At 33.9% G+C, this 25,182-nt stretch overlaps 1 protein-coding gene across 1 annotated transcript in view; it reads right to left on the reverse strand.

Annotated features, from left to right (window-relative positions):
• The window catches only part of DACH1 (dachshund family transcription factor 1), a 456,840-nt gene that overhangs the window by 239,386 nt on the left and 192,272 nt on the right, over positions 1-25,182 (reverse strand). The window contains exon 2 of the mRNA XM_068984532.1: positions 24,872-24,987. Coding sequence (XP_068840633.1) covers positions 24,872-24,987 — 116 coding nt within the window. The remainder of the gene's footprint in view (positions 1-24,871; positions 24,988-25,182) is intronic.

Here is a 25,182-nt window from a genome sequence, read left to right on the forward strand (position 1 = left end):
TGTGTTATTATATCATCATTACTATTAATTACCCTATGAATAAAGTTTATCTTCCAACTAAATGTTATCCTTTGAAAATCAAGTTATCCTTTGTTAAATTCTTACAGCAAACTGACATTGGTGATACCTCTTTCTTAACCCCCAAAAAAGGAAAGGTTAGAGACAAGATTTTAAACTCTTTAGTGCTCTGAATAACAGTGGTCCTAAATAAGAATACTATTTCATTCTTTTCCTTTCTTTTTTTTGTTTGCTTTAATTTGTTGGTATTTGAATTTCATTCATATTCTCAAGAAAACTTTATTAAATGTCACTCTGGTTTAAATTAGTGAGTCAAAGAAAAAAGTTATTAAGGAAAAATTCTGGAAGGGTCACAATTTTTATGAAGCACATAAATAAGGAAGAAGATTAAAAAGTAAATTTTAATTGGCAAATAATTTAAAGAGTTTGACACTTCTGTGACATACTTCAAAGTTTACCATTAACAATTTTTTTTTAATTAAGCTATTCAGTATTTAGGATATAGGTCTTTATTCAGAAGTAAATTGTTCTTTCCTCTTTCTTCTTCTCATCCTGTTCAGTTCAGTTTCATATTATCCTTGACATCACTGGTCAGTCAGTCAGTTCAGTTGCTCAGTTGTGTCCAACTCTTTGCGACCCCATGAATCGCAGCACCCCAGGCCTTCCTGTCCATCACCAACACCTGGAGTTCACCCAAAATCATGTCCATAGAGTTGGTGATGCCATCCAGCCATCTCATTATCTGTCGTCCCCTTCACCTCCTGCCCCTAATCCCTCCCAGCATCAGAGTCTTTTCCAATGAATCAACTCTTCGCATGAGGTGGCCAAAGTACTGGAGTTTCAGTTTTAGCATCATTTCTTCCAAAGAAATCCCAGGGCTGAACTCCTCTAGAATGGACTGGTTGGATCTCCTTTTAGTCCAAGGGACTCTCAAGAGTCTTCTCCAACACCACAGTTCAAAAGCATCACTTCTTCGGAGCTCAGCTTTCCTCACAGTCCAACTCTCACATCCATACATGACTACTGGAAAAACCATAGCCTTGACTAGGCAGACTACTTGAAACCAATCTTGAGTCAGACTTCCTATATCTATGACAAATCTTGCTCATTTCCTCTTCTTTCTATGTTCTTCCTCTTCAAGTGCCCTAATTATACTTCTCTTAAACTTTATTTTCCTTAATCTGATCACTGGTTTATAACTTTTCTTCTGCCTATTGAACAGGTAGAAAAGACCAAAACTTCCTTTTGTCAGTAGAAAATTCCTTAACCCTGGAAAAAATAGCTAATTGCTTTTTAAAGCCACCAGGCTAAGTCTAATTTAAATCTTCCCTGTCTGGTTTACCTTACCGAAAACATCTTTTATTCCTCCAAACATTTCTTAACAGTCTATCTGTATTTCTTGGTGCATGAGAAGGCAATGGCAACCCACTCCGGTACTCTTGCCTGGCAGATCCCATGGACGGAGGAGCCTGGTAGGCTGCAGTCCACGGGGTCGCTGAGAGTCGGACACAACTGAGTGGCTTCACTTTCACTTTCATGCATTGGAGAAGGTATGGCAACCCACTCCAGTGTTCTTGCCTGGAGAATCCCAGGGATGGGGGAGCCTGGTGGGCTGCCGTGTATGGGGTCGCACAGAGTCGGACACGACTGAAGCAACTTAGCAGCAGCCGCAGCAGCCTGTGTGCTAAGTCCCTTCAGCTGTGTCCAACTTTTTCTGACTCCATGGACTGTAGGCTGCTCGGCTTCTCTGCCCATGGGATTCTCAAAGCAGGAATAGTGGAGTTGGGTGGCCATGTCCGCCTCCAGGGGATCTGCCTGACCTAGGGATCGAACCCGCATTTGATCTTCTATTACATCTCCTGAATGGCAAGTGGGTTCTTTACCACTAGCGCCAACTGGAAAGCCTTATATTTCTGGTAGAATGTGATAAATATATATGCATAACTTATTTTATATATATATATAAAATAAATGCTCCTCCACTACTTCTTAGCTGTGGCTCCTTGAGCAACTTAACTAACTCAAGACTTGGATTCCTTATGTTAAACCCTCGCTAATTGCATGCACTATACAACATTTTTGTGAGAAGTGAATGACAGGCAGCATATAAAATGCCTCCTCCTACTCTAGTGCCTTGTACATAGCTGGCATTCAATAAACACTTCTCCTTTATCCCTTTTCATAATTTCCTCTGATGCTCATTTGGCTTTCTGGCATAAACACACACATACACATATGTAATATAAAATGAACCAAATCACAAAATAATTAACATAAAAGTCTACCTCATGGCCTTAATTTAGTTTCAAAAGAACACTTATGAACCTAAATATTAATAGTTCCAGACAAAGTTAATAAAAATGTACTTAGATACCTAGTCCTAAGGAGAAAAATAACTGAATAGTATTAAATACATTAGTATAAAAATTTTCAATGACTCAAATATTTCTGAACCTTACAACTAGAATCTTAAAAATAGTATAGCTATAAGTCACTAAAAGTTATGTTTGGAAATACTGTTTGGTGATAATAATATTGGTTTAATTATGGTCTATAAGGTAATAAAATCAGATTATATGAATCAATCCTAAGGACAATATAGTAAATAGTTTCCATTGCATATTATGTATCATGGATCTCCTATGACAGAATCAAATTGACTTGAAATTTGAATAAAGATTCAGTACATATTTATATGATGAATATAAAATCACAGTTACTTATTTTAATCTCCTTCACTTGGTCTGAATATTCTTACTATGTCTGAAATATTAGCAGCAATATATTCTCACTCAGATATTTAAATGTCTAAAACTTACATCTTTGTATTCCCAAATCTGGAAACTCTATGATTTGAAGAATAAAGTTCATTGGCATGTTTTCACTTTGCAAAAAAGTAATACAAAAGCAAAGTATTGTTTCAAAGATTTGATTTCTCTAGAAAATGTCTCTATGAAACACACACCCCTCCTTTGATATATGTGGACATTTTAAATTATTTTAGTACATTTTCCAGATTCCAAACATTTTTCTTTACTCTCTTCATTTTCCTTAAAAGAAAAATTTAGCCCAACTCTCCAATTCAGGTATCAGAAATCTCAGGAAGCCTCATCAATACCTTTGGGGCTGTAGCAATATCTTATAACCAGAGTATGAGATTATTTGGACCATAATATAAAGTAAGTTACTATCTTTCTGTGTAATCAAAATTAGAAAACAAAGTGTTTAGAACTTAACTATGAGGCAGATATCAATTTACAGGGCGAATACCCAAAAAGTGAGAGAAATGGAAAGAACGAGAGAGGAAGGGATGGAGGGAGGGAAGGAAGAAAAGAAGAAAGAAAAAAGATAATATCTGTATTATCATTTTTTCAGAAACTTGAAATATAAACTGTGACACAATCATCATGTTTTTGATCCTTACTAGGGAAGGGCAGCTCACAAACTTACAAGCAGCTATTGTTACATTAAAGAAATTTTAATGCTCTAATAGAAGATTATGTATTTGCAATGGAAAGTTACTTGAATTTCACACTATAGAGCTGTTAGTGGTAAGTAATTATACGACTGTATTTCCAGTGATGGAGTCCCATCGCTGTGCTTGTTCCCTTCCCAGTGGAAAATATCTTGTGAAGCAAAGAGTGGCTAAGGGATTCAAGAGGAGGAAAACACATACCATAAAATATAATTAAAAATTGTGGAGGCTGCATATGACAAGAATAACCATAAAAAACAGATACAAACCAGCTGGCTGTTAACAACTTCTGAGTTATAAAAATCTTAAACCTGCTGTAAAGCACTCAATTCGATTTACATAACCACAGAGCTGACATTCCTTTTAGGCTCCTCTGTTGGGGATTATTTTGACATGTTTTAAAGCAACATAAAAAGCAACTGTGAAAGGAAGACATGTATCATTTTACACTGGAATTCATTCCTGCCTTAAGACCGGACTTTCATACTTTAATCTGAACCTCTTTCCTTGAACTGGAAAATATCTTTAATGGCCACTGCCTGTCTGATTTTACAGTATTATTCTTCAGATACTCACATTTCTAATAACACTGATGCTTTCTGTCTGTGTGCTGTGTATTTGAAACACTGGCCTTACACATTTTCAGCTCAGTGATACCCATCCAAGAACCAATATCCATGGTCTATAGAAGGGAATAATATTTTGGTTAACCATGACTAAAACAACTATAATTTCTTAGGAAACTAATGATGCAGACAGCATTCTACAAAAGTAACACAGCTTGCTGTAGGGAATTAAAAATAAACAAAATAAAATAAAATCAATCGTACATTGAGTGAAGTTTTGATGTATAAGTGCTGGCAGCAGAAATTGCCCAGAGGACAAAATGAGCTTTGCTGTTTGATAATGTGCTTGATTCGCTATGTTGCTACATGCAGGGCATTTTATGTCTGACTTGTATTTAGTCCAGTCACCTGCTTAATGTTAGAAAGGTTATAATTATAAACAAGAGTTCTGACTATATAGCATATCAGTATTTCAGATCTGACATAAAATATGTATATTATTTGAGGTTTAGCTATTAGACACATTTTTAGTAATAATTTTCTTACAGTTATAATAAATAACAAAATCATTCAATTTTTACTAGATAAAGTAAGCACATGCATTGGTGTCGTGTGATAATAATAGCCCCTTAAGTGAATACAGTACAAAGATCAAGAATGTGTAGTCATGCATTCAAATTTTCACTCTGCCATTTTCCAGCTTTTCTGATCTTGAGCAACAAATTTGACTCCCAATTTCTTCATTTATGAACTGAAACATTTATTTCGTGTCACAAAAATTTTGGGAAGATAATATAATGTACAAATGCTTAAAAAATGAGTTATAACTTTAAATGAATCTGTAAAATAATATTCCATGTTGTGTGTAAGCTGTTTTTGTTTTGTTAGATTGCCTTAGCAATTATAAGAATTCTCCCAGCTCTTTAGCCTGTGTGACTATTTAAAACAGAAATTACCATTAAGATAAACAGAAAAATCAGCTGAGTTTGGTATGGAAGAAACAATAATGTGCTCAATTTTAATCACTGACAAGTTTGAAATGACAACAGAAAATTCAAGTACAAATATCTAGTGATGGATGTGAAATGTTTTGGAAAGTATAATGAATAAGAGTGATGACAATAATGAAAAAGAATATAAAGACACTACAGAAGAGAATATAAACAGTGAAAAGGAAAAAGAAAGATGAAGTTTTGTGAAATCTCTCCATAAGTGTTTCATAGTTATTTATTATAAAGTATAACAGTAATACTTTGGCTCCATCAGTTTGTCTTAAGTAAACATGAACTTAATCACTGGAAAAAGTGTTAATACAGAGCAAAACTGATTCCCTGAGATCTTTTAAATTTAATATATTAGAAGTAAAATTTAATGCTTTTATTATTTTGTTACCTAGATCTGCCAAAGGATTAATTTAAACTCCAAGAAAGAAGACTGAACGTTATTTAAACTGTGCCCTGGAATGTTACGGCCATTTCTGCACAACAGAATGATTAATGAAGTGTTACTCAAATAGACAATCATGTATAAAATTACCCAAATTTATACATCTAAATTTGATTTAATCAAATGTGTGCATTTCAGATTTCAAAAAACTAGTTCATCAGTTACATTGTTTCTGTATAGTATTGGAAAGGAATATAAACTTGTGAAACTTGCTAAGTTACATGTTTCCAAAATAAAATATCAAATAAAAAGTTTTAGATAAAATGACTCCTTGGGATTATTTATTTTTATTTTGTCAGCATGCTGAAAATTAGAACTACTACTACTCATAATAACAATGCTTATGAAATTGTCTTAAATGTAAAAAAACAAAAATACTCTATAACACACCTGGGAGACAATAGTCAAAATATTTATAGTGAGATATCAAAGCCTGGTGGTCCACATAGCTTCTCAGTAGGCTAATTTTCATATTTTCTTTTTTGCCCTGTAAATATTTTTTTTTCATAAGTGAAACCTTTTGTCCTACCTCCTGGAACAATGAACAATTAATCTATATCCTTTTTAATATCCAAAGACAGCATCCCTAACGCCCCATGACTTCTCTAAATATCTTCATTTCCTTCAATCAATCTTAAGAAAATAACTTTCAGTACTGATTATTCAATCTGGTCAAACTTTCTGTTGTGGCCTCTCAAGACATAGTAACCATAAATGGGCACAATACTGTTGATATGATCTAAGCAAGTAAGGCTGCTGCCAAAGCAGTAATATGTAGAGCCCACTGGCACCCCCATAATTTATCAAATTTAAAATAAGCAAGAGAACCACCATATTGGCAACAGTACATTGACGTTTTACTCTCAGATGCAAAAATCATACTTAGGTTATAAACATCAAGTGTACTGTTAAAAAATGTCTAGAGTAAAATGCGTTACTGGTGAAAAAACTATTTTTTAAAATCATGATATAATAACCATTAATGAACACAAAGCTGCTCATAAGAATGCATGGTTGTTGCGCAGTGAATTAGGAGACAAACTTTGCAGTCAGGTTAACAATGCTGAGCAGAAAAATCAGTGACAAATTTTACTTGTCTGTAAAATGGAAATCATAATAACTACCCAAAGACATATAGGAATTGAAAAGTGAAAGTGGCTCACTTTCACTTTTGTGTCCGATTCTTTGCAATCCCATGGGCTATACAGTAAATGGAATTCTCCAGGCCAGAATACTGGAGTGGGTAGCCCAAGATCTGGGATCGAACCTAGATCTTCCCGCATTGAAGGTTGATTCTTTACCATCTGAGCCACAAGGGAAGCCCAAGAATACTAGAGTGGGTAGCTTATCCCTTCACCAGAACTTCCCGATGCACCCAGGAATCCAACCAGGGTCTCCTGCATTGCAGGCAGATTCTTTAACAACTGGGCTTCCCTTGTGGTTCAGCTGGTAAAGAATCTGCCTGGGATGTGGGAGACCTGGGTTCAATCCCTGGATTGGGAAGATCCTCTGGAGAAGGGAAAAGCTACCCGCTGCAGTATTCTGGCCTAGAGAATTCCATGGACTGTATAGCCCAAGAGGTCGCAAAGAGTCAGACAGGACTGAGCGACTTTCACTTTCAGTTTCTTTACCAACTGAGCTATGAAGGAAGCCCATTATAGGGATTAAATGAGCTTACATATGTGAAACAACTTACTAACTGAAATCTAATAAGTGCCAATATATGGTAACAATTACTAACACTTTCATATACTGAAAATTGTATTTGCATTAGTGTGAGAATGTGTATAAGTGTGTGTGTATGTAACTACCCCAAATGAGAAAAATATTTATCAGAAGCCAATGGAGGAATTAAAATCAGAAAGACCAGAGACAAAAATTCAAAAACATCAATCAGTAATCTTTTGCTACCTTGTTTCTCTAATCAGACTTACGCCTCTGCTAAACACAAGGTTTCAACAACCTTGACAATTAAACTACTTTAAGTAAAATTCAAGATGACAAGAGTGAAGAGGAGGAGAAAACAAAAAAAAGGCTAGGTTGAAAGAATATCAGGTTGGAGAGCAAAACTTGGGTTCCTATGAAAAGCATCAGCAGATCTTTAATGCAGCCATTAAAAGTCTTCTGTTCAAAGAATTATTGGAGAAAGTACTCGAGTTAACAACTGAACAATTAAACATAAACTACTATATTATTAAAACACAGGAGCAGTCAGACTCAAAACTTTAAGAAAATGTATTTAGTGGTTGAGGTTAATCAGAGTCCCACATTCCCTTAACAGGCCAGTTGTACAGATCAGAACTCTACTAGGCTTTTAGAGTGAAAACAGATAAGAAATAAATTTTAGAGACGGCAGTCATTCAACATTTTAAAGACCAATTCATCATTAATTTGCTAATGTTTGATATGATTTGCATGGCCATCTCAAAAAATACAGCCATGTAGGTTTCCAAAGAGTGCAAAATGTAAAGTTCAGTAATAATCACATAATTTTTCAACTCTAAAAGGGATTTAAGTGACTCACTTATTGGCAACAGTACACTGAGGTTTGATTCTCTAATGTAAAGTCTTAGTTAGGTTGCAAATACAAAATGCTATTGTTAAAAGTCTCCTGTGTGAAGTAGATTGGTGAATACACGTCAAAAAAAATCATGATCAAACCTGGCACTTTTGTTGACAGACTTTGTAGTGAGGTCGAAGGTGTAATTAGGCCAGAAAATTACTTTCTCACTACTAAAATTGTTCCCTTCAGGTCTTGAGTTATCAGTCCAGAAAATTTCATTAAACACTAAATTCACTTTAAGACAACTGTCAAAATTAAGCAGAGGTGAGTCAAGTCAAGGTCCTAATATTCAAATCTTTCATTTGGATTTGAGAGTCAGTGTAAAATAAAAACTGCTATCTACTCATTTTTCTATCAAGACTCAACTTTTTGAAAATTTCAGAAACAACTTGTTTTTTCCCTTTGAAAAACATGATGAAGTAGAATAACAAAATAAATGTAGAATTTGAAATGCTTAATAGACATAAATTGTTGAAATTGTTTCTACTTCCTGTTCATTGAGATCTTAATATGAAACTGGTAAAAATCCAAGTGCTCACAAGTATTGCAAATACAATGCAAAGAGAAAAAAAAGGAATTCAAAACCTAGATTTTGAGAACTGATAAAATTTGGAATGATACCAATGATGAAACTGTGATTCTACCATATTTGTTTTAAAACAATCCTGAGATAGTTTGCTATGTTTGTAAACAATTGGTTCACCACATTTTGAAAAACAGCAAGACATAGGCCATTCTGGTAAATATTAATGTTCAGTATACAAGTGAGCAAGGACTCAGCATTTATAAACAAAAAGAAAATATGTTACATGACACGGTGGAATTACAAGTAACATAATTTCTTTTTTTTCCAAAATGAGGCAATAATAGCTTAATAATTAAATACCTGAAACATAGCTCTGACTATTTTGTCAATTATATCAAATGGGTTAGTGTTCAATAAACTATAGTGAAAAGTATTTCTCTAATTCTTGGAACCAAAGAACCTACACTGAACTTCCCTTGGAGGCCAACTGTTACAATGTCTCAACAAAGTAATATATCAATTGCACAAATAAGTAATAACATAGAAATTTACTACTAATACGGGGCAAGTGAAAACCCAAAGAGTAAACAATTAATAGAAGTTTAGGAATTTTCTTCAATTATTTAGGGTAAAATAGCCTAAATGATTCCATCTTAATAAGTAATACTACACTATGCTTCACTATTCATAAAGTTCAGAAATAATTCTAAAGCAGGAAACAATTAAGTCAGTTAGCATTACATTATGCAGCAAAGTGCAATTTTTTAAAATAAAAAAGGCTTGATAGGCTTTTCCATAAACAAAGGATAGCCATGTTAGAATTAAAATTCAAACACAGTGGCTTATTAAGCAATTAAGCATGATTATAATTCTAAAATTTAATTTTTTACATCATTCATTCTATTCTTTTGCTACCTCTATACTAAGCCTCCAAATCAAAGCACTGAACATATCAGCTATTTAAAATATAATTACTTTAAAATAAGTTAAGCTTCTACCCAATATTAAACTAGTGTTAGAATACCTACAATACAAGAATATGATTTATCTGCCAAATATATGAAGTTGTGGTATGAGTTTTTCAAATTAAGATTAAACATGTTAATACAAACTTGAAGCATTCTTCAAGAATTTGACTCCATTATCTTAAAAACTCTTTCATTTTGATTCATCTTGTTTCAATTCTACTCAAAGTATAAATAGCCTCTAAGGTGGATAATGTGTTCCTTGGAATAGACTATACAGTAAATAGCAGGGTCCATAATTACCCTTCCTTGAGTCCAATCCTCAAGTGAGGCCTTCTCTTCAACTTAAACAAATCATTTAAACCACTGGTGCCTTAGTTAACTTAATATGTAAAATGGGATAAGCAAGACATTTTTCATAGTTTGTTATGAGATACAAACTAATCTTTAGGTGTTAGAAGATTTCCTACTATGTTAATAGTTACTGAATAAATTTCCATTCCTTCTGATTTTAACCAATTAACTATGTTTATTGATGAAAAGATTTTAATTTAACAGTTTGACCAGCTATCATGCTAGAAACTGAAGAGAGTGGTGAAAAGTATAAACATAGCTACTCTTTTTACATATATAAGTGCTTGAACTTTTTCAGCAAAATATACATGTATCTGATAAATTGGTTTCATTTCTTTCCATTGCATAGTATGTATAGACAAAGTTTTAGAGTAAATAAATGATATAACTGCGAGAATATCTATAACAAAGACATACAAGATATACCATGTAGATTAACTCAAGGTAAAATTTTGAAGCAAATCTCAAATATTTTCACTTATAAAAATATTCTCTGTGTTTTTCATCTGCAATATGTCCACGGCTTTTCTAAGCCACATGATTAAGACTATAAATTTGAAAAAGTTTTCAAAAATGTTTTCTAGAAAGTTAAGTTCTTTTTGAATGTATTCATAGGGTTTCCAAATATATTACTTAAGAAATGTACATTGTCTTTTAGAAAGTCATGCTTACAGAGGAAATAAGAAATCAGTTGAAAATATAATGATTATTAATGAAAAGATGGCATAAAATATGTCAAAATAATGAAGTACCACACATGCTAGTTAATGTGGTGTTTTAGGAACAAAACTAAGTGAGATTAAGTTAAAAATGAGGCAGCTGCTGATGGCAGATTCTAGGTACAGATTTTTTCACACAGCATAGCATAAATATTTACTCATGAAAGACTATAACTCAAGCTATTTTCAACAATATTTTGTGAAAAGAAAATGAAGAGAAAAACAGAAGCACACTCAATTCTTAACACAGCTAAGATCTCACTTTAAATCTCTCTGATTCTTACAGATAAAAGAAACATGAACAAATAATGGTAGCCCATGTCACATATGTTTAACTATAATCCTGAAATTTAAGACATTAATGCCTAGGGACCCCCGAAGCAATATATTTCCTTGAATTCAGGCCAAGAACAACATTGGTCTAGGCAAAATTAACTGGATGGACAGTTAACACTTTCAAGGAAAACAAAAATTACTATTAAGAGTATAGAATAGTGCCCTAATGGGAGTGATGATACTGACCATTTTTATGATCAATTTAAAGAATATCAAAAAAGCAATCTGCCTATTTCATTAAAATATCAATATTGGTATTTGGGAGAAGTGTACATTTCTAAAATGTCTACCTTCTAATAGTCCTTGCTCATTGATACATATAGTATTTTATTAGAGATGATTGATGTGAAGCTCACTGTAATTTCAAAAATTCATAGAATATTATTATGTCATGAAATCCATGCCGAGAAAGCAATTGCCGTTATAAATCAAAAAGACAACTCATATGGACAGGTCATATGGTAATGGGTTCTTCTTGGAATGGTATCCTTAAAGGTAATTTATTCAATAAGTAACTTAAAGGTTAGTTATGATGAGATGAATCTCATTCTCAAATAACTCCAAAATATTGTTATATTCTAAAAGGAAAGAGATCAATTTTCTTGGAATTTAGAGATTCTTGCATTTATATGCCTTTAAATTAACATGGTTCTGTGTAATTCTTTTGAAGTGTTTTTACACCCTAATATAATCCCCTGGAAAGATTTCATTAAGCAATATAAGATAATAAATAATACAAAAGGCATTTACAGCTTTAATATGTGAGTGAAGGTTTCCAATAGGACAGACTCTGAAAACCTTCACAGTGCCACATTTTCACATTCAGAAAATAGTTTTCAACTAGATGTTTTAATAGGGAAGAATGACTTAAAAATTTACTTCTAGGGAATAACATTTCACCAGAAGAAGTAAACATGCTATTGATTTTAATATTAAATATTATACATGCTTAGAATCTTGACAATTTAGCATCACTTTTTTGAGTCTAACCCAACATAGTCATTTATAATCTCAAGCCCTTTGGAAGAGACAAAGATTCTTACACTCCTTTTAACGCTTAAAAACTTCACACTGTTCGTTTAAGTCATATCCTTATATCTCAGGAGGCAAAGTCAAATCATTAGGAAATACATATTTAGAAAAATATTCTCTCCACATATATTTGCATTTCTTAAATGAAAGCCAATGGGAATATGTTTGATGGAATGACATTCCATCAAAGGATTTGATGTTAGGAGGCATTTCAGTGAATTAAAATTCTAAATATCACAATGATCAAAAAGTAATCATTGACATGAGAAGATTGTATCAGGAGAAAAATATTTTATTTGAGCTAATTGGAAGATATAAAAGCAATTTTTTTAAAAAATAGGAGATGCTTACAATACGATTCCATAAATAAAGGAAAGGACATATCATCTGCAGAACTGACGTGTTCAAACTGATAGATAAATAACTGGTATTCTATTTGGAACAAGGCAAATGTCCTGTTTTGAGAATTGTAATGAGAACAAATCTCAAATGACACCTTGCCATATAAGACTTTGCAAAGTGTTTGCGATACATTAGCTCATCACAGAGTCCTACCAAGTAGGAGATAAGGCAGATATTATGATGTTTGGTTTGTACATGATTAAGTAAGTATTTCAGAAGGCAGCTCCATATAGGAAAATAACCAGTAAATTGCAATCACAAAATTTGAATTGGAAACTGTCTCTAGCACATAATAGTGAAACTTTGGACAAGTCTCTTAGCATTTTTTTCCCTCTTTTCTAAAATGATATTTTATGTTCTAGTATCACCCTGTGGGGTTTCCTAGGTGGCCCAGTGGGTAAAGAATCTGCCCGGAATGCAGGAGACATAGGAGACAGGGTCTGATCCCTAAGGTGGGAAGATCCCCTAGAGGAGGGCAAGGCAATCCACTCTAGTATTCTTGCCTGGAGAATCCCATGGACAGAGGACCTGGTGGGCTACAGTCCACAGAGTTGTAAAAAGCTGGATATAACTGAAGCGATTGAACACTCACACATACATCTAACATAATTATTGAGGCCAGGTATTGTTAGCCAAGGCCACATTGCTAGAAGTGATAAGGAAGAGAATAAAGACCAGACTTTTCAGTTCCAAGTTAAGAATTATATCACAGCATCATGTTGTTTAAAAAAAACATACATGTCTTTAGAGAAAACTATAGCCTACTAATTCTATTATAAAATCAGCAACAATAAAACGATCAAATCCATTTTGGTATTCTCTAGGAATCTGGTTTATGGTAACTTTAGTTAAAATGTGAAATGGCACAAAAGTAGATCTGAAAATAGTTTAATCTGCTGTACATATCCTTAGCCATATATCAACAAGTGAACATGATAAAGTGCTCTCACATTAATTATACTGACTACTTATTTAATGAAGTGCAAAAGTGTTTGCGTAATCTGATTCAATTTATTGAATTAGGTTACAGTTTTATCATTTTGAAAACTAGCTTATTGTTTACTTTACAGTATATGTCAATTCATTCCCAACAATTAATAGTACAGCATACAGCTGAAATCAATTGAAAGCAATCTTCATTTTTAAAGTCTACTAGCATTTGTGGTGTGCATATTTCAAAGCGCAATATATGACAGTTTGAACATATAACAGTAGCAATGATATTTCATATCCAAAAGGCTTATTATGCCACAAACAAAAATTTATAAAAAGAAATTATTGTAAGTAAGCCCTGAAAATAAACTTGTAATAGCAAAATTTTAGTGTTAACTAATTCTATTAGGAGTATATAGAGAGCACAGTACATGAATTTTAATAAACTGCCGTACTAAGACTTCTAAACCTAAGCTATACATCTTTTTAAAGTTATCAGTTTTATTCTTAAATCCAAAGATAGTCTGCAATAAAAAATCAGTAACACTTGGATCAGCCTGTTTAATTACATTAATACTACCTTATCTTTGCCGAGCTTCATCATTTACAGAATACTGTTATAAATTGTGTCATTTGACATTCATGGCAATTTAATGAGAAAATAATTTTGAGATAAAAAGACTCTTTATACATGAAAAAATAAAGGATCAAAATACTTGACTGGTTCAATTATTATACATTTTAAAAGTTGATTGTTGGAAGTATTCCACAAATTTCAAGAACTGACAGGGAACTATATTCAATACCCTGAGATAAACCATGATGGAAAAGAACATAATAAAGTATATGTATATATACTTTACATATATATTTATTGTATATATATATATATATATATGTATCACTGAAACACATTGCTGTACAGCAGAAATCAATACAACACTATAAATCAACTATACTTCAATAATAATAAAACTGACACTTCTCTTGGAGACTTTATTTTTTATAGTGGAAAGTCAAATCAAATTAATTTATAGTAAAGTTCAAGGTCTTTCATTTAAATCCCTTTAAGAATTCATGCCTTTCTGTTATCAATTCTGATGATCTTTATTGGTTAAAATAATATTTTTCACCCTTCATTCCAAATCCTACCATGGTGAAAAATATTCTCTTATATAATATTTAATGATTGTCATTTTATCCTATTATTAATCTTACAACTATAGACCCCTTCACAGAGTACTCATAAAATAAGGACAAAGAGAACAAAGGAGCATAAAACATTCAAAATTTTCTTTAAATTGGAAAAAATGTATTTGGGAGCCTATAGTCACAGTCTTGCCCATAAGTTAACCAACCCATCCATGAATACCAGGGTAAGAAACAGTATGAACATGAAACATTCTTCTCAAAATTAATGTTTGAAAATCATCTCAAAAACTATGAAAGAATATGACTATAAAACCTTGAAGGATGTGGTTAAAAGGATGGATGTCTTTTAACCAGAAAGGCACCATACAAAGTTTAGAAAATAATTCAAAGTAAAATAAAATAGAATCATCAAATTTTATAAGTAGAAAGGAATAAAATTGCCTTATTCAATCTATCTCCTTCCGATGCAGAATTACCTTCAAATTTCCCTAACAACAGTAATTACTAAGAAAGGAAATGGAAGGTTGGTAGTCTGGGAAAGAAGGAATTTGTTTTAAACTATTACACTTCTATACTGTGAACAATATGGCCAATAAAAAGTAATTAAATATATGTACTATCGCTAACTTTTCATCCCACTTTCCTATTAAACCCTCTGTCAAAAGGAAAAGTTAATGTTTTAAGAGTAATAAGCTTCACTTTTAGACAGTTCTTGTAGCAAGAGTCTTTCTTATGGAACTCAACGTAGATGTCTATAATTACTGTTCATCAGTTAGATTTCTGTCCTTGAAAGAGCACAGTATGAATCGACTCTATCATTCACTTCAGACCCTCTGTAACTCTTCTTAAGACTAAACATTACCATCATTTCCCAAACCCTATCATCGAGGCTATTCCCTTAATGATCAGAGTTTGTCAATGTCCTACTAAAGACTGTGGTGCTATGACTGAGCATAACATTCCAGATGTCATCTGATGTGCAGAGTAAAACCATGCTGTTTCTCTTTCTCCAGACTTTATATCCTTAACCATGAAGCTTAGGTGTCTAGCACTTCCAGAATTTTTATCAGAATACTGGTTTATATAGCTGCACAAACAAATAAAATCCTTCAGTGATTTTCATTTAGAATGCTTTCAAATCAGGTCTTGGGTTCATTTACAACTAGAGCAATAATGCTTTGAGAAAATGAATTCAGGTTTTAATAATATAGTTATTTTTCTGACCTTTGCCAACTTTATTTGCAATGTTTGGTCCTGTCAACACTTGCAACTGGCAATTCTATTCTTTACAAAGAACAGCATAAAAGTTGCAAAACATACCTCAGTACGCATGGAGAAAATACAAAAAAATTTCAACACAATTTAAATCTTTAGTAACAAATATAGAACATTTCATTAAGGAAATAAATTGAAGTGTGGGTTGGCCAAAGGGAGAAAAGCCTACCAAAGACAGAGAAGGAAACTAAACAAAGAATTCTGTTTATCTTCTATAGCTTTTGTTCTACAATATCTTTCAGTTCAGTTCAGTCACTCAGTCGTGTCCGACTCTTTGCAACCCCATGAATCGCAGCACGCCAGGCCTCCCTGTCCATCACCAACTCCCGGAATTCACCCAAACTCATGTCCATCGAGTCGGTGATGCCATCCAGCCATCTCATCCTCTGTCGTCCCCTTCTCCTCCTGCCTCCAATCCCTCCCAGCATCAGAGTCTTTTCCAATGAGTCAACTCTTTGCATGAGGTGGCCAAAATATTGGAGTTTCAGCTTTAGCATCGTTCCTTCCAAAGAACACCCAGGACTGATCTCCTTTAGAATGGACTGGTTGGATCTCCTCGCAGTCCAAGGGACTCTCAAGACAATATCTTTAGGAATACTCAAAGTATATCTATAGCAGATTTAGTTGTTTTTCCTGAATGAATATTATTTAATGTATTCATCATTTCTCTTGATTGAAAAAGTGAAAGTAAAGAAGAGTTTTCTTAGTGGCTCAGACAGTAAAGAATCTGCCTGCAATGCAATTAAACCCTGGAGACCAGGGTTAATCCTTGGGACAGGAAGATCGCCTGAAGGAGACGGCTACCCACTCCAGTATTCTTGCCTGGATAATTCCATGGACAGAGGAGCCTGGTGGGCTATATAGTCCACGTGGCTATAAAGAGTCTTTGGTTATTTATTGATTGATTTTTTTTTTTTCTGAATGAACGTTATTTAATATATTTCTCACTTCTCTTGTTTAGGGAAGGAGCCATGTGTGCGTGCTCAGTTGTATGTGACTCTTTGACTCTATGGACTGTCGCCCACCAGGCTGTCTGTCCATGGGATTCTCCAGGCAAGAATACTGGAGGAGGTTGCCATTTCCTACTCCACGGGATCGTCCTGACCCAGGAATTGAACCCACATCTCCTGTGTCTCCTGCTTCCGGAGGTAAATTCTTTACCACTGTGTCACCTGGGAAGTCTAGAGAAAGAAAAAAAGATAGTAATAGCACCTCCTGCTGGTCAATAAATTAATGCAAGCAGTAAAAGACAGACCTTGCAGGAGGCAGGAACCTGGTAGACTACACTTCATGGGTCGCAAAGAGTCAGACAGGACTGAGCACGCAGGTAGGCACTACAAGACAACAAGTGACACGTTGTATAAATGATGGACTAGAATATTGTATGCTGCTGCTGCTAAGTCGCTTCAGTCGTGTCCGACTCTGTGCGATCCCATAGACGGCAGCCCACCAGGTTCCCCCTTCCCTGGGATTCTCCAGGCAAGAACACTGGAGTGGGTTGCCATTTCCTTCTCCAGTGCGTGAAAGTGAAAATTGAAAGTGAAGTCGCTCAGTCGTCTGACTCTTCGCAACCCCATGGACTGCAGCCTACCAGGCTCCTCCACCCATGCGATTTTCCAGGCAAGAGTACTGGAGTGGGTTGCCATTGCCTTCTCCGAGAATATTGTATGAGAATCCGACAAATAAAAAGATAATCCACAAAGCTCTGGCTAAATCCACACACCATCCACTAGCATAATCAAAAATTGATTAAAATCTGATTTGCTTTTCTCAATGTAAATAAATAACTCTTCTGTCACAGGAAACATCATATTACTAAAAAAAAGAAGCAAATAATATCTTGCAATTAACCAGTTAAGTATATTAGCAACTTCATTACTACAAATCTGCTGAGAGAGAAATTTAAGTGGATTATAACTCTGTGTATGGACCAGTGTAGGCATAGGAGACTACAAAACTCAATAGAAATTTGGAAGAAGGAAACAAATTAGGTAGGGAGGAAAGAACTGTAATTTTCTTTTAAATTAAGTAGATGAGAGGCCTGTCCAGAAGTCTAGTAATATGTAATTATTCAATTAAATCTTTGATAACAATCTTTACTTAAGAACTTTGAAAATATTTTAATTTTTATGCTAGTAATAACCAGGACATATAATAATTTGACTGAAATGTTTGATGATACCACATATTTAATTAAGTAAATATATTTATTATCTAGTCTTTCATACGATTGCAATATTTACACTTAATTATAAGCTACATGTTATTCATACATGTATTAAATTAGTTGTATATCAAGATACTGTGGGTACATTTATATATATGCAAGAATTTTAAAGACTAGTATATTCTATGTTATCATTCTATTCCTGAAAATATTGCTTCTTTAGAATATCAACTTAGAAATATTAATTTCATCAATTACTGTTGATAATCCTGAAAAGTAGACATCACATCCCACAAACAAATAATGCCTTCCATTTACCTAGTACACCTCCATCAAGCCCTAGACTCTGCATCTTTAATCTGGAGCCTAACTGTACTTAAATGGATTTTATAAACTGCATTATAACACCAATGTTGAAATTTGTAACTCTGAGGTTTAATCATGTCTCACAGAAATCCCTTGATAAATATATATTAGCCATATTTCCTGAACAAATACTTATGTTGAATATTTACTTTGTGGCGAGCAGTACTCTACACAATGGCATACTGTGGTAAACAATCACCAAAATCCATTGGTATGGATAACTTTCACACCACACTTGGGCCCCTTTTAATATCTCAACAGGGAAATTTCTGGGTGTGGAAGGATGACAAGGATCTCAAAGTTATGCTCACATTTTTTAACCTGTGAATGCCTCCTTTAGAGGAGAGTCTTTGAAGATATGATGACACTGATGATTTTGAGATGGGGAGTTGATTTTGGATAATCTGATGTGCCCTAAATACATTCACAAGTCCTAAATACATCCACATGTATCCTTTCAAGAGAAACAAAAGGAGATTTACATACACACAGACACACACACACAAGAATAGGTGGAAATTATGGTCACAAGCCAAGGGAAGCTGGAGTCTCCAGAAGCTCGAAAAGGTAAGGAAACAGGTGCTTCCAAAGAGATTCCAGTCGGAGTGTGGCCCCACCAATAAGTTGAAATGGACATGAATTGTTTGTTTTTGAACGGTGGCTCAGACAGTAAAGCGTCTGTCTACAATGTGGGAGACCCAAGTTCAAGCCCTGGATTGGGAAAATCCCCTGGAGAAGGAAATGGCAATCCACTCCAGTACTATTGCCTGTAAAATCCCATGGACAGAGGAGCCTGGTAGGCTACAGTCTATGGGGTCGCAAAGAGTTGGACACGACTAAGCAACTTCACTTTCACTTTCAGAACTGTGACAGAATTAATTTTTTATTTATTGTAGTCACAATATAAGTGGTAATTTGTTACAGTAGCCATAGGAAACTAACAGAGTGTTCAGTACAAGTTTTAAAATTAAACAAATTATGTGATGAATTTCAAATTTAGGTTAAAGTGCTCACTAGTATCCAACTCTCGAAACCTCATGAACTTCTCCAGGGGTCCATGGGATTCTCCAAGCCAGAACAGTAGAATGGGTTAGCCTTTTCCTTCTCCAGGGGATCTTCCCAACCCAGGCATCAAACCCAGGTCTCCTGCATTGCAGGCTGATTCTTTACCAGCTGAGCCACCAGGGAAGCCCAAGAATACTGGAGTGGGTAGCCTATCCCTTCTCCAGCGGATCTTCCTGACCCAGGAATCAAACCAGTTCTCCTGCATTGCAGGCTGATTCTTTACGAACCAAGCTATCAGCTTTCCAAAAGGGAAAAAGAAGATAAATTACTTAGAGATAAATTACTTTCTTTTCAAGAAAAATTTAAAGGGAAAAATACTTGAAATTCTGGTAGCTCAGTGATAAAGAAATGCCTGCCAATGCAAGAGATGTGAGTTCGGACCCCTGGTTTCGGAACATCCCATAAAGAAGGAAATGGCAACCCACCGCAGTATTCTTGCCTGGAAAATCCCATGGACAGAGGAGCCTGGCAGGCTGCTTGAGTCCATGGGGTCTCAACAGAGTCAGATAGGACTTAGCCACTAAACAGCAACAATAAACAACATGCATCAGATACTGATAGGTCAAATGCATTATCTTTCAAAATGCCCAATGATTAAGCTTCACAAGTATTTCCTACATACAGATGTATGAAAATACATACTTACATATACTGCATAAACATTAATGTCTTCAATGTATCATATTTATTCTTTGAGTATCGCATTCAAAAGATTTTTATGTTTAAATTATTAGTGAAGATGATCAACTCATTTGTGACTGTTTTACCTGTTATTCTTACTTGGGAGTCTCTTCAGGGAATACAATGCATTTGTTATGATAAAGTTCTCAATATGGAAAACACATTTCCACATAATGAATTTTTCCCTTGGAAGTTGAAAAGCTTAATGAATTTAAAATATTACAAATGTACTACAAAAAAAAAAAAAAAACAGGTAGTTTGGATGCTGTTGCCAGTTAGTAATATTTAGAAAGAAAAATAAAGCCTATAAACTTTGAAAATGTCTTTGAATTATAAATCCTCATGAGAATACTTTCCTTCTATTTTTTTAAGATGAAAATATTTCAACAGAATTGACTCTTGCAAATACTGCCCTAACATAGTATTATTTCCACAACAGTAAAACTGCATTTATAGGTTCTTACTTTTTAAGCATAGTGCATGTGTGTTTACAATTACTTTTTTTTAATCCTGATCACATATTGATTATTTGCCTACAAGGTCACAGAGAGAAAAGATGTGTCTAAGAAGCAAAATTATGAATCATTTATCCATTTAACTTGAATGTATTTAGAAAAAATAGGTAATGGATAACTTTTTTAATGAAAAAGGCAAATATTTGAGACTCACTGAGTTATTTCTTAATACTTACATGAAAATTGTGTTTCAAAACTAGCTTGCATTCTGCCGTAAAGATAAAATCAAGAAATTGGCCAAATATGCTATCTCAAATTGTACTCCTGGCACAGGAGGGGAGTATTTAGAAGTCCTAAATAACCCTTTCCTTAATTGTAAAATACACATGATTCTATACAATGTATGAATGTTACGAAAATTCTGTTGCTAGAGTGAATTTATTTCAAACTGGTATTTATTATCAAGAATGATTTATGATATGTGCTCAGTCCAAATAAATGTAGAGAGCACTACAGGAGGTGTTGTGTTGTGAGACTCTACAAAGAGCCTTCTTTCTTTCATTAACTTCCACTTCTGGTTGCTATGACACACAGTGACAACCATAAATTTAGAAATTATCACCATCTGCCCACGCCCCCTTCCAAGGTTACACACAAGCCCACTTGAACAACCAAAATAGCAAACAAAAACTTCATAAGCAATTTTAAAGTTTTTTCTTTTCAAATTATAGATGTCTAAGTAAATAATCCTAGGACTGGGAATGCACTTTTTAAAAAATATAGTCTTTTTTTTTTTTTTTAGAAAAGCAAATTCCTTAAGGAAAGATTATAACTTAACTACAGTGTTCACTTGTTGAAAAGGAAAATGAGGAAATGATTAGAAAAAATTGACAGATTTTTATAAATTATCAAAATAAATAAACTTTTGTCAAGGACCAGTTCAGGTAACCTTGAAGGTGAATCTGTATTTTTTATGCTTTTCAAATGGTAATATTGGAGTACAAAAGTACAGGTCAATATTTATATGCAATCAATGATGTAATCTTATAAAGGATTTGAGATTTGAGAGTGAGTTGTTTTCTTCTTTGTTCTTTTGAGGTCTATATGTTTTTGTACTTGTTTTGCTAGTTTTAGAACAATGATTTCCAAGTCATTAAAAGATATTGATAAAACTATTGTGCATTCTAAGTGGCTTCAGTTTTATCCAACTCTTTGCAGCATATGGACTGCAGCCTACCAGGCTCCTCTGTCCTTTGTATTCTCCAGGCAAGGATACTGGAGTGGGTTGCCATGCCCAACCCAAGGATCAAACCCACATCTCTTACATCTCTTGCATTGGCAGGTGGGTTCTTTATCACTAGCACCACCTAGGAAGCCATGATATAACTACAGATTCCTGGGAAAAAGATGTTTTAAACTCCAAACTCACAGGTCAAAAACATAGAGAAATAGCTTTAAACTACTTTGCTTAATGAAAAAAAAAATGTTGATACATCATTTTTTCAATGTTTCAAGAAATAACATATTTTATCTTTCCCATTTTGGGAAAAAATAGCATTTTACTTTTAAAGAATGTAACAAATATAAATAAAGTTCTGGGATGAAAAGTCTATATATCCATATTGAATCATATTCCCCCAGTACACTAAGTCCTCCTTGGGAGAAAAGTGTTACACGCTTTGGTGAACTATATGATATCTTTACAATGATTAAATTTCCAGCTAATGTTTTAAGATAGAATAAACATTCTCTAGGAGTTTAAGATATTATTCTGTAGTCTCTAAAATTTAGAGACTTCTCCATCTAGAAAAACTTTGTGTAAAAAGAGCAATCATAAGAATATATTAAGATAGCATGATTCATGTACAACAGTCAAACTTCTGGCGGCTTCAAATCTTTGGCCCAATGTCCAAAATTTGAATTAAGTGAATTAGGCAACAGTGAGCTCATAGAACTTGTTTTAAAGCCATTCCCTGGGCTCTATAGAGTATTAAACTACCTAAATCCACGTCTTCAAATTCAGTCTACTCTCCTGGTAAGTCTCTATTTCCTCATCCTTGTCTGGAATATGACTCTTAAGGCTTGTTTCAATGTAATGAAGTAAAGTAGCTCAGTTGTGTCCGACTCTTTGCAACCCCGTGGACTGTAGCCTACCAGGTTCCTCCCTCCATGGGATTCTCCAAGCAAGAATACTGGAGTGGGTTGCCATTTCCTTCTCCAGGGGATCTTCCTGACCCAGGGATCGAACCCCGGTCTCCCATATTGCAGGGAGATACTTTAAACTCTGAGCCACCAGGGAAGCCCCTTTCAATGTAATAGCTCGAGAGAAATCTTAATTTCTGGGCTCACAACATATTAGTAAGAACAAAAGTTTTTTAAAAGCACATAAAATGTATGAAATGGTCCTGCTTCAAAAATGAAGTGATGAGTCAAGTTAAAATTACCTTCAGTATCTCTGTTCACCAAGTTTAAAAAGTGTGTAAGATATTTCAGAAAGGGATCTATCAAAAATGACTTAATATTTTGATTTTGAGTTTTGGCTTGTAATCTTCAGTTGTTTCAGAACTTCACTTACCCCAAAGTTACTTGATGGTCTTAACTGTGAAGGTGCTGCTATACTTAGATCCTGATGATATCATCTTTTCTCACCATCTCTTAGGTGGTGAGGTATTTATTGTTTTCACCTTAAAATGCTGGCAGGCAATTTGGAACTAGATCTTCCTTATTTCAATACGAAAACAATTTAGAATACTTTTTACCCCAAATATAACTGATTTGTTAGAATCAACACAAACTTATCAAATACAAAATAATGATTATTAAAATGATTATTTTTAAAGCCCCAGACATATTCATTGAGAAGTCAAAGACTCTTTCTTCTAGCACACCTGAGTCTTATCATAAACATAAAAAGCTAAGATTTTCTTTTCACCTTGTCTGCACAGTACCAACCCCCTTGCCCCAAATTTGTAAATCAGAAAATTTTATTTAGTTAAATAAAATGTTCAGCCTTAACAAAATGCTACCTATTTCATTCCTAAATATCAAATTTGGAATTAGAATTTCAAGCAGTAGGATTCAGTCACTTGTGAATCATGACCTAAATTAACAAATAGGAATGATGATACATGCTCTGTAATTGGGTTATTTTCAGCTATTGATTTCATTTTTCTGTTTCTCAATTTTTCACCTGCAAGCATTAGCATAAAAATATGACTCTTCATTGGAAAGTGAATCATTTAAGAACCTTCATATCTTACTAAAAAAATGTAAATACATAAAATCAACAAATAACTTCAAATTCAACTCAGTGGATGTTTGATAAAGGTTCCTAGAAGTGAACAAACTGTTCAGACAGTGCCACAAAAGTAAAGGTGAGTTAAAAGAGCCATTCCTTCCAAGGAGCTTTCAGTGCAATATGGAATGTGAAATAAGACACCTATGATTATATCACAACCTAGAGAAAGACAAGTGTTACAACAGAAAAAGAAAGCACTAATATGGGTATTCAGAGAAAAAAAATGAAGACTTTCTCCTGATCTTGCTAGATTCTCTTTACTGTTCCAGTTATTGTTAAATGACACTTACATATTTATATGTCTATCTCCTCAACAAACTTTCATGATGGCAAGAATAAATAAATACTATATGCTATATAATAATAATTCCATTATGACTATTAGTTTAATTTGTTCTGAGTCTGGATGAAACTTGGAAAGTGAGCAGACATGTGTGAGTAAATAAAAGAATTAATGAACACATTCTGGTGGTGAAAATCAAATGAGCTATTTTTACATGAAGTACATTATTAAATTTGTTTATGACATAGAGCTTATGTGGTCAAGAATATTCTTTTACATGCACATTGAAAAAATTCTAATAATAAACATCTTTCAGATGTTTCTAATAGAAATAGTTTAGGAAAAAATAGGAGATACTTCTATTTGACATAGTTATGGTCTTTTGTTTGGATGCATGTTAATCTATTTTAGAGTTTTTATGGAATGAAACATAAGCTTAGAATCCAGAGATCTGGTTTTGACTAGCCACTGACAATGATCAGCTGATTGACCTTGGGAAAGTCATTGATTCTCTCTGAGCTAGGGATAATAATTTGTTATTTGATATTAGCAAGAGAATTAATTAGAATAAACCCTAGAACTGCGTTCAATTAAACTTCTGTCATTTTATTTTAAATAAGGGAATGATGATACCCATAATGCAGTTTTGAAATAAATTCTCATCAGTAACATGGTCTTAGTGTGAACAAAATATAGCTGATGAGTGTAAACATCTATGTAAACACAGGTATATATGAAAGCAATGGTATTGGCTGATTTTGAATATTTTAGGCATCAGTCAGTAGCACTCTTACCTGTTGGTGGGATTATCCCAGGAGACATAAGGCCCGGGACAGAATGTGGCATGATATGAGAGTTCTCTGGGGAGGTGACACTTTGAGTCCTCTTAGGAGGCCTTCCAGGTCTAGAACTGAAACAAACAAACAAAAAATTTTTACAATTAAGCTGTTGTCTTACACATCATTTCAAAGTTGTTTCAAGTGGTAACATGGACTGTAAATAAATTTGTTTCAAGGACGGTTGCTTTTGCAGTTAGATGTAATAGACTTCCATCACTAATTAGATTACATGCTGAATTCATTTTCTTCATTGAAGATCAGCCACT

Source organism: Capricornis sumatraensis, chromosome 12 (genome assembly GCF_032405125.1).
Source record: "Capricornis sumatraensis isolate serow.1 chromosome 12, serow.2, whole genome shotgun sequence".
NCBI classification, from domain to species: domain Eukaryota; kingdom Metazoa; phylum Chordata; class Mammalia; order Artiodactyla; family Bovidae; genus Capricornis; species Capricornis sumatraensis.